Source organism: Mustela nigripes, chromosome 6, assembly GCF_022355385.1.
Source record: "Mustela nigripes isolate SB6536 chromosome 6, MUSNIG.SB6536, whole genome shotgun sequence".
Classification (NCBI taxonomy): Eukaryota; Metazoa; Chordata; class Mammalia; order Carnivora; family Mustelidae; genus Mustela; species Mustela nigripes.
Genome location: NC_081562.1, coordinates 134363460 through 134386269, shown reverse-complemented (window position 1 = coordinate 134386269; position 22810 = coordinate 134363460). Strand labels below are relative to the sequence as shown.

Sequence of the window (22810 nt, the reverse complement as noted above, 5' to 3'; positions counted from 1 at the left end):
CAGAGATGTCACAGCCCCAAGGTAATACAGATGCTGTTGGGCCTTGGGATAATAAAGAAAAATCCCTGCTCTTGAAGACTCTTCTTGAAAATCCAATGAAGAATAACTGATTCAGACCCTTGGGACTCAAAAGTAAATCCTGAACCACAGGTTAGCTATGGAACTCACACAGCCCTCTTATAAAGATCTATTGGTTCTTAAAGAACAGAAGTTGTACTTCCTACTTCCCCCCAGAATTTCATACGAAAGATTCATAGCAGAAAGCCACTCAGTTTTCCTACCCCAGGAAGGACAGGTAATTCTGTCTGTGCCCACCGAGAATCTCTGGCGTATTCAAACCCCATTTATCTTAGAAGGTTAACCAATAAACTCCTTCTCAGCCATGGAAATGGCAAATATTTAATATATACATGCAGCAACTCTGTTCAAAGACATATTCCAAGATTCTATAGACGGGACTATAGCCAAGCAAACATTCTGCAGATGCTCCAGGATAAACAAGTGGGGTAGAGATTGCTAGCTGACTACAAAATCCATCTTCCCTTTCTTTCCAGGCTCACAACCAGACTACGTTTTCCAGCTCACTCACCATCAGATATGGCCATGTGACTAAGGTCTAGCCAGGGGATGGGAGTGGGAGTGAGGTCTGCCACTTCCTGCTGGCCCAAGACTCTCTTGGGTGTTCTTCCCACTCCTTCCCACGTGATGGGATGCAGACGTAGGATGAGACAACAGAGAATGGGAGAGCCACATGATGGGAGAAGACTAGGCTCTGACTGATAGAATGAAGGAAAAGATTCTTGCACCCATGCAAACACCTTCGTGTGGCTGTTATATATGACATAAGAAGGAAGTTTTCATTCCATTGAGCAAACTGCACATTAGAGCCTACCTGATACAGCAGTTTACCCTATCGTAACTAATACATTAATATTAAGGACATCAAAATCATTCAATTTAGGGTATGTGAATCCCCAAAAAAACAATTTTAGATTTCACCAGAGATTACTTAGTTCCTCCCCACAAAAACTCTTAATGGTTTGATGTTTCAATTATTTTATAAATTTTTCCCCTTGATTTACTATTTCTGCATAGAAAATGATGGGATTATAGATAAGCTTTGTTATATTTTCACGTATTTTCTAAAGTGTCTATAATAATTACAGTGCCTAAAATCGTTAAGAACAAAGACTCCAGGGGCGCCTGGGTGGCTCGGTGGGTTAAGCCTCTGCCTTCGGCTCGACTCAAGATCTCAGGGTTCTGGGATCAAGTCCCACATAGGGCTCTTTGCTCAGCGGGGAGCCTGCTTCCTCCTCTCTCTCTCTGTCTACTGATCTGCCTACTTGCGATCTCTGTCAAATAAATAAATAAAATCTTAAAGAAAGAAAGAAACAGAGACTCCAGAAGAAGGTTTAAGATGGCGGCATAAAAAGATACTGACCTCACCTCCTCCCACAAAGACAACACATCTACACCTATATACAGAAAGGGACCTAGAAACCAGATGAACAGAGCACCACAACAGAAATGCCACCATTCCTGGGTAGATAGAAGAGGTAGAGATATGGTCTCACTGAGGGGAGAAAAAAAAACCACTACCACACCCCAGCCATGGAATTCCAATCAGGAAGGGCCCTAGCTATAAGAAAATTTTCCCTAAGGAGCAAGAGATTTGAGCTCCAAACCAGGCAAGCCAATACTTAGATCCTGCATAGGAGAGATGCGCCCCTAAAATACCTGGCTTTGAAAACCAATGGGGAGTACATTCAAGAAAACTACAGAGTTGTAGGGAAAGGAAAGCCCCTCCTAAAGGGCTTGCACACAGACTCCCTAGACCTGGAAATGAGTGCAAAGCTCCATAGATTTATAGGAGCTACATAGATTATAGGTAAAGGAGACCCATTTACTAATCTGGAGTGCCTCCCAGATAGGCAGGAGGCACCTGGGCCTCTCTCCAAGGACTGAGACACTGGTGTCAGCAATTTCTGCACTTATTTGGCCATGCTGATCCTGGCAATAGCAGGTGCCATTTTGGAATTGTTCCTCTAGACTGCTAAAGCCAGGAGGCATGTTCTGCTAAGAGTCTGGCACAACCCTGTTCCTCCTTGAACCCCAGAGCAGACAGGCTGATAACCCTGCCAACTAGCACATCCATAGCAGTCTGGGCAGGGCCTCACAGCCCACTAGGCTGGGGATGAGTCTTGCTCAGCAGCAAGCCCCTACCAGTGGAATCCCAGCCACAATATAGGGGTGATGCCCAGTGGTCTTGAGAGAAAACTGGGTGAACACAGTGAGAACTTCAGCAAAGAGACATAAAACAAAATTAAAAGACAACAGTCAGAGTGGAAGACTACAGTTAACTGAAACGAAAAATATACCAGAGGGAATCAACAGCAGGTGAGAGGCTGCAGAACAGATCTGCGAACTGGAAGACAGGGTAGTGGAAATCACCCAAACTGAACAGCAAGAAGAAAAAAGAATTTTGAAAAAGGAAGATAGTTTAAGGGACCTCTAGGACAACATCAGGCATACTAACATTTACATTATAGAGGTCCCAGAAGAGGGTGGAGGGAAAGTGACAAAATACTTATATGAAAGATAATCCCAAGGAGATCCACAATAAGACACATTATATTTAACATGTCAAAAATTAAAGAGAGAATCTTAAAAGCAACAGACACAAATCAACGAGTCACATAGAGTCCCATAAGACTGTTAACTCATTTTTTGACAAACTTTGCAGGCCGGAGGGAGTGGCACAATATTTAAAGTGCTGAAAGGAAAAAACTTAACAACCAATACTCTACTCAGCAAGATTATCATTCAGAATTAAAGGGAAGATAAAGGGTTTCCCAGAGAAGGAAAAGCTAAAGGGGTTCATCACCACAGCTTTGTAAGAAATATTAAAGGGGGGCGCCTGGGTGGGTCAGTGGGTTAAAGCCTCTGCCTTCGGCTCAGGTCATGATCTCAGGGTCCTAGGATCAAGCACTGTGTCGCGCTCTATGTTCAGCAGGGAGCCTGCTTCCCTTCCTCTCTCTCTGCCTGCCTCTCTGCCTACTTGTGATCTCTGTCCATCAAATGAATAAATAAAATCTTTAAAAAAATAAAAAAGAAATATTAAAGGGACTTCTTAAAGGAGAGAAAAAAAAAGCCAAAACTAGAAATAGAAAAATATATGAAAGAAAAAAAAATCTCACAGGTAAAGACATGCATATACAGAAGCCAGAAGGTAGTGAATCAATCACTTACAAAGCTAGTCTGAAGATTAAAAGACAAAAGCCATAAAATTAATTATATCTACAATGATTAATTAAGAAATTCACAAATTAAAAGATGTGAAAAATGATATCAAAAACATAAAATAAGGGAGTTAAAATGTAGAATGCATCTAAACTTAAGCACCAACTTAAAACTGCTATATACATAGTTTGTTATATATGAACCTCACAGTAACCACAAACCAAAACCTATCTAATAAAAATGCAAAAAATAAAGAGAAAGGAATCCAACCACAAAAGAAAGATCACAAAGAAGAGAGCAAGAAAAGAAACAAACAAGAACTACAAAAACAACCAGAAAACAGTAAACAAAACAGCAATAGATACATACCTATTGGTAATTACTTGAGATGTAAATGGTCTAAATGCTACAGGAAAAAAGACACAGGGTGACAGAAGAGGTAAAAAAAAAAAAAAAAAAGACCCATCTGCATGCTCCCTACAAGAGACTTACTTACAGACTGAAAGTGAAGGGATGGGAAAAGATAGTCCATGCAAACAAAAATGAAAATAAAGCTGGGCTAGCAACACTGATTATCAGACAAAATATACTTTAAATCAAAGTCTGCCACACGAGACAAAGAAGGCCATTACATAATGATAAAAGGATCAATCCAACAAAAAGATGTAACACTTGTAAATACCTATGCACCCAATACTGGAGCACCTAAATACACAAAGTAAGTATTAACAGGCATAAAGGGAGAACTGTCAGTAATACAATAATAGTAGGGAACTTTAACACTCCACTTAGATCACCCAGACACAAAACTAAAAAGGACAGTGGCCTTAAACCAGATGGACTTAATGGATATATACAGAACATTCCATCCAAAAACAGAATACACATTCTTCCAGGGGTGTAAAACCTCCAGCTCTGTTTTTGCTCAAGACTACTTTGAATATCTGGGGTCTTTTGTGGTCCATACAAATTTTAGGACTATTTGTTCTAGTTCTGTGAAAAATACCACTGGAGGGTAAAAATGCCATTGGTATTTTGATAGGGATTGTGTTGAACCTGTAGACTGCTTTGGGCAATATGGACATTTTAACAATATTAATTCTTCCAATCCATGAGCATGGTGTATCTTTTTATTTATTTGTGTCCTCTTCCATCTTCTTCATTCAGGTCTTAGAGTTTTCAGAGTATAGATCTTTCGCCTTCTTGGCTAAACTTACTCCTAGGTATCTTGTTCTTTCTCTATGGAATATTACTCGGACATAAAAAATAATGAAATTCGTGCCACTTGTGACAACATAGATAGACCTGGAGGGTATAAATTAAGTGAAATTAGTCAGACAAAGACAAGTACTGTATGCTTTATATGTGGAGCCTAAAAAACAAAACAAATGGGACGCGTGGATGGCTCAGTGGGTTAAAGCCTTTGGCTCAGGTCATGATGCCGGGGTCCTGGGATCAAGCCCCGCATCGGGCTCTCTGCTTAGCGGGGAGACTGCTTCTTCCTCTATCTGCCTGCCTCTCTGCCTACTTGTGATCTCTGTCAAATAAATTAATAAAATCTTTAAACAACAACAACAACAAAAATCAAACAAACAAAATACAGAGAGAATAAGCTCATGGTTACCGGGTGGGGGGATGGACAATCTTCCAGTTATAAATAAGGCACAAGGATATAATGTACAGCACCGAGAATATAGTCAATTATATCAAATGGCAACTATATTTATTGTGGTGACCATTTTTTGTTGTTGTTTTTTTTTAAAGATATTTTATTTATTTATTTGTGAGAGAGAGACTAAGCAAGAGAGCATTAGCAAAAGCAGGGGGAATGGCAGAGAGAGGGAGAAGCAGCCACCCTCCTGAACAAGAAGCCCAATACAAGACTCAATCCCCGGGCCCTGGGATCAAGACCTGAGAAGAAGGCAGATGCTTAACTGAGTTACCCAGGTGTCCCACAGTGACCATTTTGTAATATATTTAAATACTGAATCATTATGTTGTATGTGAACTAATCTTCAATTTAAAAAAAAGGAATAAATAGGGGCGACCTCAAAAGTGCAACTACAAATAAAAAGCAGTAACTTGACTATATCAAAGTTAAAGATTTTGTGGCAAACTGATTATAAATATTTTAAACTACAGAATGAGGCAAGATATTCATAAAACACATGATAAAATACTATTAATAGTCAGAATACACAAAAACTTGTTCCCCCTTTGCACTGTATCTCCAATACAGGATAGGGAGATAACATAACACCCTGGCCAGGAATGCAGGCATTAGCCAGGGTCTGGTTTTGACTTCTGGCTCCACTACTTCCTAGCTGTGTGACTTGGAATGTATTATTTTAACCTGTCTGTGCTTCAGGTTCCACAGCTATAAAAGGATAGAGTTTTTAGTAGAAACTAATAGAAAAATTGCGAGGACAAAACCAATTACTACACGTAAGAACTTAGTACAGTAGCTGGCACATAGAAATCACTCAATCTATGTTAGCTATTAACGTGATTGCCCTGCCTCGTCTTTTCTCTTAACCTACTGGCAGCTAAAATTGTGTTACGTATTTATTTCTCTTCCTCTAGTCAGGGCCTCAGGTCCATAAAACAGCATTTCCCTTTGTATTCTTAGCATTTAAAACAGTGTCTGCTATACCAAAGGTCCTCAATAAATATTTGCTGGGTGAATGTGAAATCAATAAAACAAATCAATACGAAAAAGACAAAAGACTGACAGAAGAATAGGCGGTGAAGGAGTGCCGCTCAAAAGCGTAATCTCTAACAGCTAAGAGAGTCTTAACAAGATGCTCTACCTCATGGCTGAACGGGATCTGAAAAGAAAACCACCTCGGATTCTACTCTTAATCGGCTGATTTGTCGAACATCTGTAAGTCTGATGAAATCAGAAGTGTGGGAGGGAAAGGAACTCCCGGACACCTGACCAGGCCGCTGGGGAGAACAATCAGAAAGGAGCCGCCATCACTGCCCGCGTGGCAGCAAGGTGGCGCCCTGAACGCACTAAGTGCTGTGCCAACCAAGCACTTCACACAGGTCAGCCCTGGAAGGCAAGTGCTATAGGGACTGCTGTTCTCATTTTATCGAAGAGAAAACGGAAATACAGAGCGGTTCTGGCCCTGGCTGGGAGCCACCGGGTAAGGAGTGGCCAAGCCAGGACTCGGGCCATGGCTACACAAGATGGCTGCTTGTCAGCGCCTCTCCACAGACCAGATGTCTTTTGAGATATATGTTGGCAATATTTGGCTCCTCTTGGGTCATGTGCCTATTCATGATCTCCGGACAGGTTTCATCAGCCTGTTTTTGAACGAGTGTGTTATGGTGGGATGCCACATCCCTTTACGAGATGGAACGGCACTACAAGGGACAAACTCTGTGCCGAGGTTTTGATACAGTTTATGAACAACAGGAAAGGGGACGCAAAGATGCTTCACAGTGCCCTGCGGACAGGAGACGATTCACACTGGCAGCTGCGGGAAGTTGGCCATGGCAGAGGCAGGTGCTCCGGGGGCGTGGGCTGCATGCATCTCTCCTCGTGCTGGATCCGGGCACCCAGCGTTCAATCACGGATTTGACCTACACTTCAGGTTCGAGAGGCAGTCTATTGTCAGTAGCTCAGTCAGTGCAATTCCAGCAATGACTTCTTCACCCATTTTCTCCCCAAGTGGAACCTGCAGTCCAGAGCAGGAAGCCACCCTTCCAGATGTCATCATCTAGCTCTGTGATGGCCCGACCTAAAGTAAGATTTCAGCCACCTCACCAGTTGGGTGGCTTCATCTCTTTCCCAGCACATTCCTCACCTTAGAGGGTTAACACAGGAAATCCAAGTCAGGGGTTCTCCAGATGATCTCTGACCAAGCATAAGTCACGGACAAGCTTTTGAAAAGCTCAGAGTTCAAAGATGCTCCCAAGTTTATGACCAGTGAAGGTCAGAGATCATTATAAAGGTCAGCCAAGGAGGCTGGCAGCTGCAGCGACTGAGATCATAATGCTGGGTGGAGGTCATGGTGGGACTGGCCAACAATTTCAGTATTTACACCAGTGTTAGAGGCAGAGGGTGGCTAGCTCTGGGCAGTAGTTTCTGCAAGCCCTAGATTCAACCCAGGCCTAGCTGGACTAGAAGAACTTGGATGACTCCCTTTGCTAGGTTCTGATCAATCAATCCCCCTTTTTCAGATACTTGGTTGCTTGCAAGTTCTCAGTAATTTCAACTCTTACCATAAAGTCATTGTGGGAAACTGTGTCCTACCTCTTTAGCCTTCTCTTTCCAGAATCATTTCAGTATTAAACAATTTCAGAGTATACTTCCCATAAAACCCAATTCTGATAGGAGTTAATGTTAATTACAATAAAATTTTATCAATATGCTTTGGCTAGAAACTAGCTTAGCATGAATTACAGTTTGTGAAATTAAGATTTGTCTTTGCAGATAGTCCACGATCAGAATAAAGGAGGAAATGTTTAAAACGTAAATGAAAATTTTAAATGCATCTTTAAGTTCATTATATATAATTAAAAGACAAAGTACAAGTTGTTCAGATATTCAACGAACAAATTTCTCTTAAAGGCTTACTTCTTTGCCTGTTAGGCAAAACTGTTCCTGAAGATGAAATGATGAATACAAGTAGAAAAAAAATTTTTTTAAAGGTTTGAGGGAGTTGGCAGAGTATACCCTTCAAGAGAGTCCAAATTAGAGAAAAATCGCCTATTTCCTATAGTTTTCTCTCACCCGTGCCCACAATGTTTTTCTGACTGAAATACACTAGCTCCTACTCACACAACTTTTCTCATTTCTGGGCCTTTGAGAGGCAAATAGTAGTTAACAAGTCAAAAATAAATCTTTTGTCTGGCTGAGATTCACTTCAATAATGGATTCTCATTGCTAGCGTCAACCAAGAATCCACATGCTTTTCAAATGATATTCCTATTTCTAAATTTCCTTACATAATCAAAGTTTCATTCTCTACTTCCCCTTTTCTATATCCCAATGCTGATCATGCAACCAAGTCAAATCTCCCATTATAGGAACATTCCATAAGTACGTGAAATCCTTTTGGTGACAAGAGTATGGCAAAATATTATGTTCTTCTCCTTCAGAAAAATCCCATGAAGAAGTGAGGGGCAACATCTGTATGGTATGGGGGAAACACCACCATTGTTGGAGTGATGAGGCTGCCACAGCAAAGGTCATCAGTCATCACCTGGAATACCAAACATGAACTTGGATAGAAGGACATGACCTCAAACACAGAAGGATAGAGGGTAGCTAAACAGTCCACTTTGGGATGGTAGAGGAAAGAAATAAGGAATTTTTTTAAAAACACAGAAACCACCCCAGAGCTCAGAGAAATTAAACTGAGGGTGAGTGATGGAAGTTTCTTGATCCCTGGTTTAATACTGATTTCAATATACTGCACAGCCTCCCTAAAACTTATTAGCATAAAAAAATTCTAAAATATTTGTTATGAAATATTTTAGAGAAGTGATATACACACAAGTATATTAATTTCAGCACGGTTTACTAGCACAGAATAGGGGACAGGTTATTAAAGAAAATGGTACAGCCAGTCAATGAAATAACATACAGTCTTTTAGAAAATGAGGTTGGTCTGGGGGCATCTGGGTGGCCCAGTCACTTAAGCATCCACCTTTGGCTCAGGTCATGATCCCAGAGCACCACATCATGCTCCCCGCTCAGCAAGGAGACTGCCTCTCCCTCTGCCTGCCTCTCATGCTCTTTCACTTTCTCTCTCTCTCAAATAAATAAATAAAATCTTTTTTTAAAAAATGAGTTTGACGGGGCACCTGGGTGGCTCAGTGGGTTAAGCCGCTGCCTTCGGCTCAGGTCATGATCTCAGGGTCCTGGGATCGAGTCCCGCATCGGGTTCTCTGCTCAGCAGGGAGCCTGCTTCCTCCTCTCTCTCTCTGCCTGCCTCTCTGCCTACTTGTGATCTCTCTCTGTCAAATAAATAACTAAAATCTTTAAAAAAAAAAAAAATGAGTTTGATCTTTAAAAAAAAAGAGGGGGGGGGCGCCTGGGTGGCTCAGTGGGTTAGGCCGCTGCCTTCGGCTCGGGTCACCATCTCAGGGTCCTGGGCTCGAGTCCCGCGTCGGGCTCTCTGGTCAGCACGGAGTCTGCTTCCCTCTCTCTCTCTGCCTGCCTCTCCGTCTACTTGTGATTTCTCTCTGTCAAATAAATAAATAAAATCTTTAAAAAAAAAAATGAGTTTGGTCTATGTGGCCTGATATACATACTGATTTCAGTACCAGCACAAGCATACGCAAGGGGGGCACACATATGTGTGCACACCTTATCCTTCACTGCTGGAAGGACAGGCCACCACCTGGCAACAGTGGCTGCTCCTGAAGAGGGGTAAGTAGTAAGAGAGAGAGTAAGTGTCAATTCTCACTGGATACCCCTTTATGCCTTCTGAATGTTGTAACCTTATGCTCATTCTACCGACTCAAAATATTTTTTAATCTAAAAAACTAAGGTGGATACAGAGCCAAAGCTAAGATACAGAGGTTATATTAGTTAGCATACAGGTCAGGGCCCCGGGGGGTGGGAGTGTTATGTCCCAAATAAGAGAGCATCCGACATAGGAGCTCACTTCGCTCTCCTGAATCTCTGCTTGCCCCCAAAAGTAAGTTCCAGAAGACGGGCCAGGCTCTCTCCTTTGCTCACTGCCATCCGCAGGATGTCTGCTGGGTTCAGCTGGTCCAAGGCAATTTTTGTGCCACATGCATATCCTGGCCAGTGGAAGGGGGGAGGGAAACACAAGGTGGCAGGAAAGGACAGCGTTGCTCTGGATGATGGGGCCCGCCTGCAGCCTCGGCACGGGAGCCCGCCAGCAGACGGCGTAGATTATGAGTCTCCACAGAGCCCTGGGATGGTCTCAGAGAGGGCTAGGATGTTCATGGCACATCAAACGACAGGAATTTCCAGGACAACGGAAAGCGTATATTTGCTTTTTGTAAATACATGTGAATAGGAAAATGTATATATGTACACATGAATTATATATATGAAATACATGTATATATGAATACACCAAGGCATTGCTTGATGATACATTCTGACATTCTACATTAAAAATGATGTGCTGGGGCACCTGGGTGGCTCAGTCGTTAAGCGTCTGCCTTCAGCTCAGGTCATGATCGCAGGGTCCGGGGATCAAGCCCCGCATCAGGCTCCCTGCTCGGCAGGAAGCTGGCTTCTCCCTGTGCCACTCTCCCTGCTTGTGTTCCCTCTCTCAATGTACCTCTCTCTGTCAAATAAGTAAATAAAATCTTTAAAAAAACAAAATAAAAATGATGTGCTTTTGCAAAAAAAATTTTTTAAAAACTTCATTTGCAAAAACAAAAAAGAACTCTTTCATTGGTTCTTTCTTCAGTTTCTATAAAATGTTAATAAGCACCCAAAGAATAGTAATGAACAAGTATCCCTACATTCCTCCCCCCTTCCCAAAAAAAACCCAAATGAAGAGACTATGGAAAATTATAATATTAACTGAACCACCATCTTTCTCAGGAATGTACTACATGAACTTGAACACTGAATGAACTCAGCCGTGGGAAGAAAAAAGAGCTCGTATTTCCCTGGTGTGTGCGTGTGTGTGTTGAAGCCAGTTAACAGAAAGGCAATATGCTAACAAAAGAGAAAGTGTAAAGTTCAAATCCCAACTTGGTTTGGGACACCCCCTGCCAGGTGATCTGTGCAGTGGATTTTCTCCTGCCTCTTGGGGAGCTTGATGGGCCCTGACTTATAGGAATTCAAAACACCCACAAAAGCACAACCCACTCCAGCGCCAGAGGCTGGGCTGTGGAGCTGGGGAACCAGAAGGCTCATGTGGATTCCTCCAGCAGCGCTATCCTCCTGAAATGCTCAACACTGGATTCCTGAACCCATTTTGCTTCCAAATGGCCAAGAGGCCATGAAGACTTGACTGACCGCAGTTCTGGGAGGTGGAGGGCACCAGGGGAAGGAGGCCACACTGGGGCCGCTGTAGAACTTGGTCTAGAATGGGGACTAGACTGCCAAGAAATAGGCATCACTGCAAAATAGTGATGCTATCATTAAAATTAGTCCTTGAACAGACCTGAAGAGAAATTCAAGAGTGCTCTCTGTAATCAAGTTGCAGTATTTTTTTAAACAAGGAAATGTATTCTTTTTAAAGAAAGACATTTCCTGCACTCATTACACTGGTGAATTCCGACTCTAGAGGTACTCAAGTTGGTCATCTCTGACTTAAAAGGAGAGGAGCTTGAAACACTATCAGACAAATCACTTTTTCCTGATTTATGGTTCCCGCAGTTTAGTGCAGGGCTGAGCGTTTACAGTCAGGTGGCAAGAGGCCCACGACCTAAGTGTGAATCTGAGATGAGGCCTGGACAAGTTTGTAAAGCTTGGAAAAGCACACATCTCCTTATCTGTAGTTGCAAAGGTTCAACGAGGAAAACGTACGTACGAAGTAGCAAGAGCATACTGAAAGTTCAGAAAATTAGCGATTACTTTACCACGCTGGGGTCTATACAGCACAGAAACAAAGTGCGAATCTATAGTCCAAGTCCTTTCAGTTAGAATTAGGGGGGAAAAAAAACCATCTTTCACATAGCCCTCCTGCACATGGGGTAAATTTTTTAAATCAGAAATTATGTCAGTGGAGATTCAGAGCCACTGAGACCACTGAACAAATCTTTGTTAAGCCACCACCATGTGCCATGCACCAGAGACGGCAAAGACAGAGCCCACGAGCACACGGTCTCCGCGCTCAGTCTGCCTGGAAGCAGACTGGGAGACACACGTCCGTGTCCTGCAGATATGTTTTGAGGTGCTGGCCTTGTCTACTAGCTCCTTCCCTGAGGAAGACCACAGCTCTCCCTGTGGCAGTGAGAGTGATAGGGCCTTTCACAGGGCTCATCACCTTGGACGGAAGCCTTTCTGAAAAAAGGACACCGGAACCTCTCACCTTGAACTTGGAGGAGGGGTGGAGGTGGGAAGATGCAGAGAACACCCTACGAGAGAGAACTCCCAAGTACATGTGGGAAGCTGTGGCCTATGCAGGGGCGCGGACACTAACTAAATCCCTTTGCTGAGCAGTGATGTCTGACGTTGACCTGGAAGTTGTCTTCTGCCTTGACGCGATAATCCAGCCTCTCCCCTCATTATTCACAAAACCCTCAGTTGGGGGTGTGCGCAGCAGCCTGATATTAGTGGCTTTTGGGGGGCAGGGGATAACAAACAAAATGATCCAGTGTCAAAGGTCTGGGGAGAAAGAGTTAAGGAGTCAAAAGCCAAAAGCGTTCAGAACAGGTGATGGGGAAGCTGGAGGGAACAGGGGCAGCAGGGGACGGTGAAGCTGGAAGCTTCGGTCCCCAAGAAATCTCCATCCCTCCGTCTCAATACTTGAGTACTCTTGAGTACTCTGGTTAGGTATTAAAGAAAAGTATGACTGTAGAATGTAAAAGGATGTGGAAACCCTCAGGCCACAGAAAGACCAGGAGAAAGTCCTAGAAACTTCTAGACTAAAAACAAGTCAAAACACAAAAAAAGACTGAGGTTTCCTGTATAACAAAGAGAAGCAGATTGGCCGAGAGACAGCATCTGCGCCACTAAATGCTAGATGATAACAAAGCATTTGTGGAGTTTGGAGAAAAATGATTATTACAGAATTACCCACATGCCCAGACTATAGTTTATGCACAAGGACAAAAGAAAGGCATCTTCTGATACACAAGAATTCAGAATCATCTGCATATGTTAATTTAAAAATTATGTGAGAAAGTCCTCAAAAAAGGAGGTATGGTTTACAAGGAATAGTGATAAGCAACAAAAACAGGGGAGTCTAATTAGTTTTCAACAATATGGTTATGAATATAATGTAACAGTTAAAAAGAAAGTTTTAATGGGATACAAGGCCAAAAATAAAAGAAGCTACATGGAATTAAAATTTCAGACTATTCCAACAAAACCCAGGACACGTAAAGGAAGAAGTTAAAACATCCTACACGTTTTGTTTTGTTCAATGGTAGAGTATTTTGAATAATGGTTAATTTTTAACATTGACAGAAATACAGATAAAAACATGCTTGCTCAAAATTTAAAGATCATTCCCGGAGGGGGAGGGTGTAGAACTTCTAAACCGCTAGAGGGAAGAAATGAAAAATATTCTGCAAAGACAAGAGAACAATAAAGAGGTATTTTGAGAACCACAAAAGCTTCTAAAAGTCAAAAACAGGATATGATCTGAGCTGTCCAATCTGATACACACTACCCAGAAAGCACTGGTTACATTTAAATTAATTATAATTAAATAAAATTTAAAATTCAGTTCCTTAGTGACCCTAACCACCTTTCATGTAGCTAGTGACCTCTGTCTTGGACATTTCCATACTGCAGAAAGTTCTAGCAGACAACACAAATAGTGAAAAATACAGGATAACAAATGATTCCATGTGAAGTTTGATCTTATTAACGCTAAATATGCACTTTTTTATATATATTAAAATGTTAGTTGGGGCGCCTGGGTGGCTCAGTGGGTTAAGCCGCTGCCTTCGGCTCAGGTCATGATCCCAGGGTCCTGGAATCGAGTCCTGCATAGGGCTCTCTGCTGAGCAGAGAGCCTGCTTTCCTCTCTCTCTCTCTCTCTCTCTCTCTCTGCCTGCCTCTCTGCCTACTTGTGATTTCTCTCTGTCAAATAAATAAATAAAATATTAAAAAAAAAATGTTAGTTGATTAAACTGTCAGTAGTGGTTTCTCTAGCAAACAACATGACCAAGGGCCTTCTGCTGCTTACACACTTTATTGTCTGAATTTCTAATAAATCGTATTTTACTCTTAAAATGAGTAAAAGTCAGAAATAGATCTTCAAATATGCTAACAAAAAAACTAATCAACTAACCTTTTTCTTGAACTTGGTACAGAATTTGGTTCCAATCCCTGAGTTAACTGAGCAACTGACTCTGACTCATACATATTTACTGTGGACACTTGTGTTAATAAACAATTTCAACACAACAAAGAGTGTGTCCTATACCTAGAAATTTTCCAGAGTTTAGCTAAGTTTCTGGAAAAAAATCTGTCTGGGACCCAAGGGTAGTATCACATTTCAGATGCAAGTCTGAGCAGACATTTGATGATTTCAAACTGTATTTCTTGAACTGAGGGGTTTCCTTGGCCATAAGCTGTTAACATACCTTTCCATTTCGATTTACAGAGCTGATAACAGATCAAATTTCAGAAAGTACAGCTCTGAATAATCCTCGGGAAAAATTCCCACCGCCAGTCTCAACGATACATAGAAAGAAAGAACAATACACTACATGGAGAATAACTTCAGTTTCCCCCCATAATGGGTGCAGGAGAAAAGAAATGTTCTTTGTTGTAGGAATTCCAAAATTTTAATCTTTACCAAACACCAGATCTTTAATTTTTCTAAGGAAAGAAATGCTTTAAAATGTCTCAGAATAACCCTCAAATACTAAAACTATTTCATATCTACCCCAGGGAATAATTTGGTCATTTATCTGCCAACAAGAGCATATTCATATATGCTTATTTTACTCCCTAAGTAAATATTCTTGGTAGCTGCCTCCTATTCCATCACAGTGAATATTGAGGAAAAAGCTCTTAGTGGGAAGGAGATGAAAAACATCAATCTGTCTAGGAATTTTTTTTTCTTTTTTCCGGGTAAAGCTAGAAAAGAGATGATTTGGTGATTTGGTTTTGTGCCAACCTGAACACTAATTTTATTTGGAGCCAATCGTGTGACCCTGCTTCTAACACTGGACAGTAAGTATGCTCCATGTGGAGTGGTCGGCTGAATTCGAGGTAATTACCACTACCCACTGTTATTTTACAAACGGAGAAATGATGTACAAAACAGGGGCTAGAATGAGAAGATAGTGAGCTGCGGAGATCCTTCAACAATATGCCCCATTCTCAATGGTTACCCAAATCCCTTCCTAAGAAAGAAACAGAAGCCACCCATGTATCAAACTGAGATAAGTATTAAAGATCCTTGAGTATTTATCTAACCTCGAACCCACCTGGGAAAGCTTCAGGAGAAGACACCCTATAGGTAACCACAGCCACCCCCACTAGAACAGAAATCTTCAGCAATCTGGACTACTTCAAATAATTCACACAGAAAGCTGGACTGAAGTTCATTTTTATTAATGTAGAAAGTCTTGCTAAAAATAATAGTTGAAAACTGATTACCTTAGAACTCTGAATTTGCTTGAAAGTTTTCAAGTTCCCTCTAAGCCCTCTATAAGGACCTGGTTACTTCCCCTAATTGTAAGTCACGCATTAAAGGGAGTTATTTAAACAATCCTTCTAGGTAATGGTCTATTACTCTTCTCATTAAGCATAAAACATATGTCATTCACGGACTTGAAGCATTATCCACAAAAATGAATTAGTCCATAAGAAAAATTCTACGAAAATGAAAAAAAAAAGCATATTATGTAATAATGTTTACATTTTGCTGCAAAATAATCTAATTTTGGTATCTTCCTTTTATCTGAGGTTTTAGTTGCAACTTAGTACGTCTAAAATGAGTAGTAAATACATGACAGTTAACCCTTGAACAGGTATTAGGAATTCTGACAGAACAGGGAATCAGAAATCTTTGTGTAACTTTTGATTCCCCCAAGCTTAACTACTAACAGCATAGTGTTGACCAGAAGCCTTACCAATAACATAAACAGTTGATTAACACACACTGTGTATGTTACACATATTATATACTGTATTCTTATAATAAAGTAAGCTAGAGAAAGGAAAATCATAAGGAAAATACATTTATAGAACTGTGCTGCATTATCTGTGGAGAAAATAATCGCATATAATTGGACCCATGCAGTTCAAGCCAGTGTTGTTCAAGGGTCATCTGCATACTCAGTTGTGGGGGTAAATTAATTCCTTCAGGCCACAAGGGTACTATTTAGTAAATTACTGCTTTGTGCCCTTACCTATACCAAGTGGCCTCAAAGCGGTAATTCCTCATTAAAAGGTAAAGTGTTTACCTATGCATTCCTCCAAAGGCTCTTTATTCATCACTTGATTTAAACCAGTAGAGAATGAAAAGGCCGAGGTCAGAAAAGAGACTTTCAACATCAACAAACTGGAGACACGCGAGAAAAAAATCCGGGTTTCTACTGAGCCACATCATCATCAGTACAGAAGCCAAAATAGAACACAATTATCCACAAACTTGGCACATGCCATCTAAATTCAAATCCAAAAAAGCAGTCCAACAAGTGCAGCAACTCGAATTTTTACTGATCTCCTCCTATCTAACACACTACAAAGAAATCCATTCTAGTACTCTCTCCCCACTATAAGTTTTTATATTATTTGCTCTTGGTTAAAACCCTCAGTCTAACGGTCATCTCTAAATGGTGAGTAACCATGCTAACATACAATATGTGAATGTGTAACACTGAAAATCTCTGTGGAGGACAAAAGATGCCTCTCGGTCTTCTGGAACTTCAAGCAGCCTATGCATGGCAAGGCTTCCTGGGCCAGGCCCCAGATCAATAGAAACACGGTAAGTATTTCTCTGTAACATGAATATTCTGGATTGTGTAAGCAAGGAGGTACAAACCAAGCCTTGATTGAAAAAGAATGAATAATAAACATAAATTACAGTGGAGAAGACAGAAGTCCGGAGTCCCGCCAGAAAGATAATGGGCAGTTATTTGGGAAGTTATTTGAGTAATCCATCATATTTCACCTGGGCCCATTCTATCACTAATGCGATTGTCTCGAAAGCATACTTATATGTAGTTAGCTACCGCAGGCAAATTTCTATCCCTGCATAGACAGAATTCAGGCTTAGATTTCTGTCGAATTTCGTTTCCTCTTTAAAAAAAAAAAAAATTCTAGACTTGAATTGTAACATTCGGTACTTGCAGCTGCCACCGAAGTATTATTCACTGCAAAAATATAAAAAGCAACTTGCCAATGGGAGAAACATTTAGTCAGCTTTTCCTTTTCTTAATCTCTTTTAATATTTTATAACACATGAAAGCTCAGTAAAAGTTCCTTTCTTAAACAAATCTTCAAGCAGACGTTAAATAGAATGCAAATGCTTTACACTTTAAATCATCAATCATTTAAAGAATCCTCTCCATGAACTGAATAAATAAGCCATCTGTGACTAAGGGCTCCCTATCATGTTTTCAAGCTGACCCACTTCTTCACCAGTCACCATGGTTTGCAAAAATCTCACATCTAAGGGGCAGCAATAAGTGCTCCGTGCCAGCGCATAGTTTGAATCCAACGGGGTAAAAGGGTAATGCAAACACCACCTTTAAGGACACCAGTCTTATTTAAAATGACCACCCTTCCCCCACTCTAAAAACAGAACTTCAATACCCTTAACCGGAAGCATTCTTTTCTCCAAAGGGAAGGCAAATCAAGCCTGCCGGGGGAGAAAAGGGAGCCAGTGAAAAGGGATAAGAAGAAACCTGATCAGGTGCTAAAACGCTTGGTGCATCTGGCTTTGGGAGATCAAACACCCGCTTTGCAAGCAAAATCTGTTCAGATCCCCTAAGCCTGAGCCCAAATCAGCCGGCCCGTCCTGCTTCAGAGAGCTCTGCAGGCACGCGGGGCAGTGACAAATCCGCGCGTCCCCAGGAGCGGCGGGCCCCGGGACCCCCGGCGACCCTAGCCTCGCTCCGCGCGGGCAAGCACAACTTTCCGCAGTTCCCTGCCAACAGCGCAAAAGACCCCGCGCCAATCTAAAACCACTCCCCCCATCAGCTCCTCTTTTTTCTGGAGGTGGTGGCGGCTGGGGGAGGGGTAGGAGGGTCTGGAAGGACTTAAGGAGAGGATGACAAGGAGCGGAGGAGGACGACTTCCCATAAACGCGGCCGCCACAAAGGGACGGGGACCGCGCCTCCCCATCGGTCCCTCCGAGTCGCAAGCCGGCCAGGACGGCGCGTCGCACCCGCGGGCCGAGGCGGAGGCGGGGACGAGCAGGGGCCGGCCGGCCGCGCGGCAGGTGACATCGGCGTCGCCGGTCCTCCCACCGGGGCCCCGCGCCCCGCCGCCCACCTGGGGCCTCGCCTCTGCCGCGCCGCGCGGGAGCCGCGGGAGCCAGACCTCAGCAGGTTGGGGCCCGCCCGCCCCTTCAGAGCTGCCCCGGCCCCGCCCGCGCCCCGGGACCCGGCGTCCCAGCGCAACCCGAGCGGCGCGCTGTCCCCGTGCCCCGAGCCTCCCGCGCCCCGCGCGCCTACCCTTTGGCGTGCTCTGTCTCCTCCTCATTGTCCCCGTCTATCCCGCACGTGTCCTGGTCGTCCAGCTCCAGGCTCTGCTGGCTGGCCGCAGACTCGCTGTCCTCCGCCATCGCGGCGGCGCGGGCTGGGGAGGCGGCGCTCGGGACCGCGGGCGTGGGGGACCCGCGCGGCGGCGGCGCGAGCAGCTCCCCCTAGTGCCGCCCGCCGTCTCCTCAGAGCCAGCAGCCCGGACGCCGCGCCCGCCCGCCCCGCCCGGCCTGGGCCCGCCCACCGCGGCTGGGGCGGGGGCGGGGAGAGGTGGGCGCGACTCGCGGGGCCTGAGGGGGGGGGGAAGGGAGGGGAGGGGAGGGCGAGGAGCGGTGCGGGGTGGTCCCAAGCCGGGTGGCGGGCGCGGGCGCGGGCGCTGGCGCCGAACCCTGGCACCCGAGCCTGCACCGCGCTTCGGCCCGGTGTTGGTCTCTGAATGAGGCCACAGACAATCTCCAAACCTTGGAGTCTTCATTTTGAAACGCAGGGCCGGCCGGCGATTTTACACCTCTACAGGTTAGGAAGCACTTTTAACCATTGCAGGGATCTTTGACTCGAGTAGGCGTGCCAAGGCCCATGATTTCTTAGAAGCCTCCCACACATACACATACTCTCCAAAAATTCCATTGCTTGTATTTCTTTCCAACGCACGGTAAAACCAAAGTCAAAGTCAAAACAGAGTGCTTCCCACCTCCCCACCTCCCCATTCCAACCAGACTGGCACCCCGAAAACTCTTAAACAGAGAAAAAATTTGAGTTGTCCTGTTTCCCGTGGACAAAACAGATAGCCAGCTCCGAGCAGAACAATCATCTTAGGTGAATTGGGGTAATGTCCATGATGCTGGGGGATCGGACAGTGTCAGCTAGGACACCTTGGCTTCGCTCCGTGAAAGTCATAATCTACACCTTCAAGCCCAAGTAGATGGTCTTCCGGCTGAAACCCTCTGAGTCGACCTGTGAATGCAGGAGGGACAGGTCTCGCTGCTACACGGATTGCCAGATAAAAGGCCGGTCAAGCTCAGCCTCTTCTTTGCTCTTGCGTTCTGTACACAGCAGACCCTTCCTTTGCTTTCCTGTGACGGTTGGTGTTCAAAAGTCCTGCTGGACCACGGGAAGGTTTACAAAGTCAGCAGAAAGATAGTTACCAGAAACTGCTCAAGGAGCAAAATTGGATTTTAAAAGCCACCTGAAATTTTTGGTGTGGGTTCGTTTTCTGCAGAAAGTATTAGGAGCATTTTGTGCCTCCACCCACCCCTCCGCCCCCACCCCAACACCAAGGGGAGACTATGCCCTTAAAATGCAATGAGGTGGAGTATATAAAGACAAAAATTGCAAAGCGATTTCAAAGCCCATCAGCCTTTTATGGCTGACGGTGTCGAGCCTGCTAAGGTTCAGTAAGAAGTGCAAAATGGGGCCAAAACATGAAGGAAATACAATACTATCTTTCACAATTGCAACTATTTCGGAGGCAGAAAGTCCCTTGTGGCCTCTGGCTTCAAACTTTAGAATAAAGGCAAATATAGATCAGAGAGTTTCCTGCAGCTCTTGTCTATGAACATGAATAGTCAGATAACTGTAACCTAGTTGGGTAACCAGCAGGATCATGGCCAGGAGCAAGTCTATCTGCTCAGTCACTCACTGATCAGAAGGGTTCTTGAAAAGATTTTAAAAATACAAAGCAAAGGAAACTTATTTGTTTGAATTTGCAAGAAGCTTTGACTAAAAACCCCGCAAAAAAAGAAAAAAAGAAAAGACAAATAATCCTGGAGAAATAAAATGAGGGCATCAAAAATCAGTTTAACGCTGGAAAACAATGACAAACAGGGAACATCTGTTCCCCAGAATGGAAAGAAGTTGGCGCAGACGTCTGTTCAGTACAAGATTGAGTTTTTATATAATACAGTGTTTGTCATTGTTAATCAGTTGAAGGAGGGCAAGGTTTGCAGATGACCTTGGAGATTCCCAAATCCTATTGTCATGTATGGAAATTGACTATTTCTAAAAATGTTTGCTTCTTTCCCTGATCTAATCCCAGAGTTTGGGGAATTGGAACCAAGCAGCATCTTCTAGAATCTCAGATCCAAGACTGATGTGGGGAAAGAGAGTACTGTCGAGTAGCCCCTAGTGTGTTAAAGAGGGCCTGGAAAATTTTCTATCCTGCTAACTCATCTCCTATTATAGGTGTAAGACCATAATCGTATAATTGGTCTTATTTTATTTAAACTATTGTAACTTTTTGGTTTTTAAAAATTGTGGTAAAATACACATACTAATAAATAGATCATCTTAGCCATGACTAAGTGTATAGTTCCATCCTGTTAAGTATAATCATATCATTGTGCAACTAATCTCCAGAGCTCTTTCAACCTGCAAAACTGAAATGGTATGCATTAAACAACTCCCTATTTCTGGGGTGCCAGGATGGCTTGGTGGGTGAAGCGTCCAACTCTTGATTTCAGGTCAAGTCATGCTCTTGGGGTCCTGAGATGGAACCTGAGAATCAGGCTCTGCGCTCAGTGGGGAGTCTGCTTGAGATTCTCTCCCTCTCTCTCTGTTTCTCTCCTTCTGTTCACTCAAGTGCCTGGGTGCTTATGCACATAAACTCTGTCTCAAATGAATAAATCTTAAAAAAAAAAAAAAAAGGAAAACAGAAAACTCCCCCACTACCCTCCTCAGACAGCTAGTATTCTGCTTTCTGTCCCTATGAATTAGGCTACTCCAGATACCTCATACAAGTGGAATCATACACTATTTGTCTTTTGGGGCATGGCTTCACTTAGCATAATATCTTCAGGGTTCATCTATGTTGTAGCATGGGTCAAAATTTCCTTTTTAAGGCCGAATAATATCCCGTTATATGGATATAAACATTTTGTTTATCCATTTATCTTTCTATAGACACTTGTGTGGGTTCCACTTCTTCCTGTTGTGAATAATGCTGCTATGAATGTGGATGAAAAATATAATTTTGAATTCATGCTTTCAGTTCTTTTGGATGTATACCCAAATGTAGAATTACTGAGTCATATGGTAATTCCATTTTTAATTTTTTTTTTTTTTTTGAGGAGCTGTCATAGTGTAATCCATTGCAACTGTGCCATTTTACATTCCTACCAACAGTGCACAAGGTTGGGATTTCTCTTCACCCTCACCAACACTTGCTATTTTCTGGGTTTTGATGCAAGCCATCTGATGAGTGTGAGGTGCTGTAACTTCTTGATATAGCCAGAGATTTATATATAATCCTTGTTTCTGCCTATAAAGCCCATTTTTAAAGACCAAAACAATAATAAAAAATTTTAAAGTCACATCTAATACAAGGAAGGAGAGACCACATGTAGCAATTGTTGTCCATTAGGTAACATGAGGTGATAACCATAGACGGGCCTTAATTACAGTGAAAAAAATTCTTACATAAGTCAATTGTTGGAAGAATATTACACATTAGCTCTAAAGTAATACTACGTAGTACTTAACCTCAAGATCAATTTGAATATTGTCTCTTATTTTCATCTCTAAATACTATAATATGAAGAAAATGTGGGGAGGGGGGTGATAAGATTACAGAAAGAGGTAATTAAGAGAATTTGACAATAGGATTCTAAAGGAAAAGTCCAAGAAGATCATGTTATTTATAGTCAAAATCTAGGGGCAACTGGGTGGTTCAGTTGGTTAAGGATCCAACTCTTGATTTCAGCTCAGGTCATGGTCTCAGGGTTGAGCAATCAAGCTCTGATTTGGGCTTTGTATTTAGTATGGAGTCTGCTTAAGATTCTCTCTCTTCCTGTCACTTGCCTCCCCCCCCCCCCCTCTCTTTCTCTCTCTAAAATAAAAAAAATTAATTTTTATACTCAAAATCTAAAGGTTCATTTTGGGAGGGTAATACAAGGAGGACCCAACTTACAGTTTTCCATTTCTTCAGAAGATAGTGAATTATTGATACAACTGAAAAGAGATTTAATGAATAGGAAGATAGACCTGAGGAATAACCCAGAAAGCAGTTCAGAGAAACAAAAAGATGAAATATTTAAAGACATTAAGAAACGTAGGTGATAGAATGAAAAGGTTTAGGGTTCATCTGACAAAAGTTTCAGAATTAAAGAATGAGTGTCAGAGGGAGAAATGGAGAACACTATATTTGAGAAGGTAATGTAAGTGTATTTTCCATGATTAAAGAAAAACATGAACCATTGGATTTATGTATACCCAGTTACTGGCAAGATTTTTTTTTTTTTTTAATGTAGGCACATTGTGTTAGATTGGTTAAGAAAATGACCCAAGAGGC

The 22810-nt window shown here is 42.7% G+C and overlaps 1 protein-coding gene across 3 annotated transcripts in view; it reads right to left on the bottom strand.

Annotated features, from left to right (window-relative positions):
- NMT2 (N-myristoyltransferase 2) overlaps nucleotides 1-18683 on the bottom strand; it is a 67071-nt gene extending 48388 nt beyond the window's left edge. Inside the window, exon 1 of one of the 3 annotated variants that reach the window (XM_059404259.1) lies at nucleotides 18499-18683. In XM_059404259.1, the coding sequence (XP_059260242.1) occupies nucleotides 18499-18608 (110 nt within the window). In that variant the 5' untranslated portion in view covers nucleotides 18609-18683. The remainder of the gene's footprint in view (nucleotides 1-18498) is intronic. The other 2 variants (XM_059404256.1, XM_059404257.1) reach the window with 2 other exon arrangements.
- Nucleotides 18684-22810: the final 4127 nt, after the last annotated feature.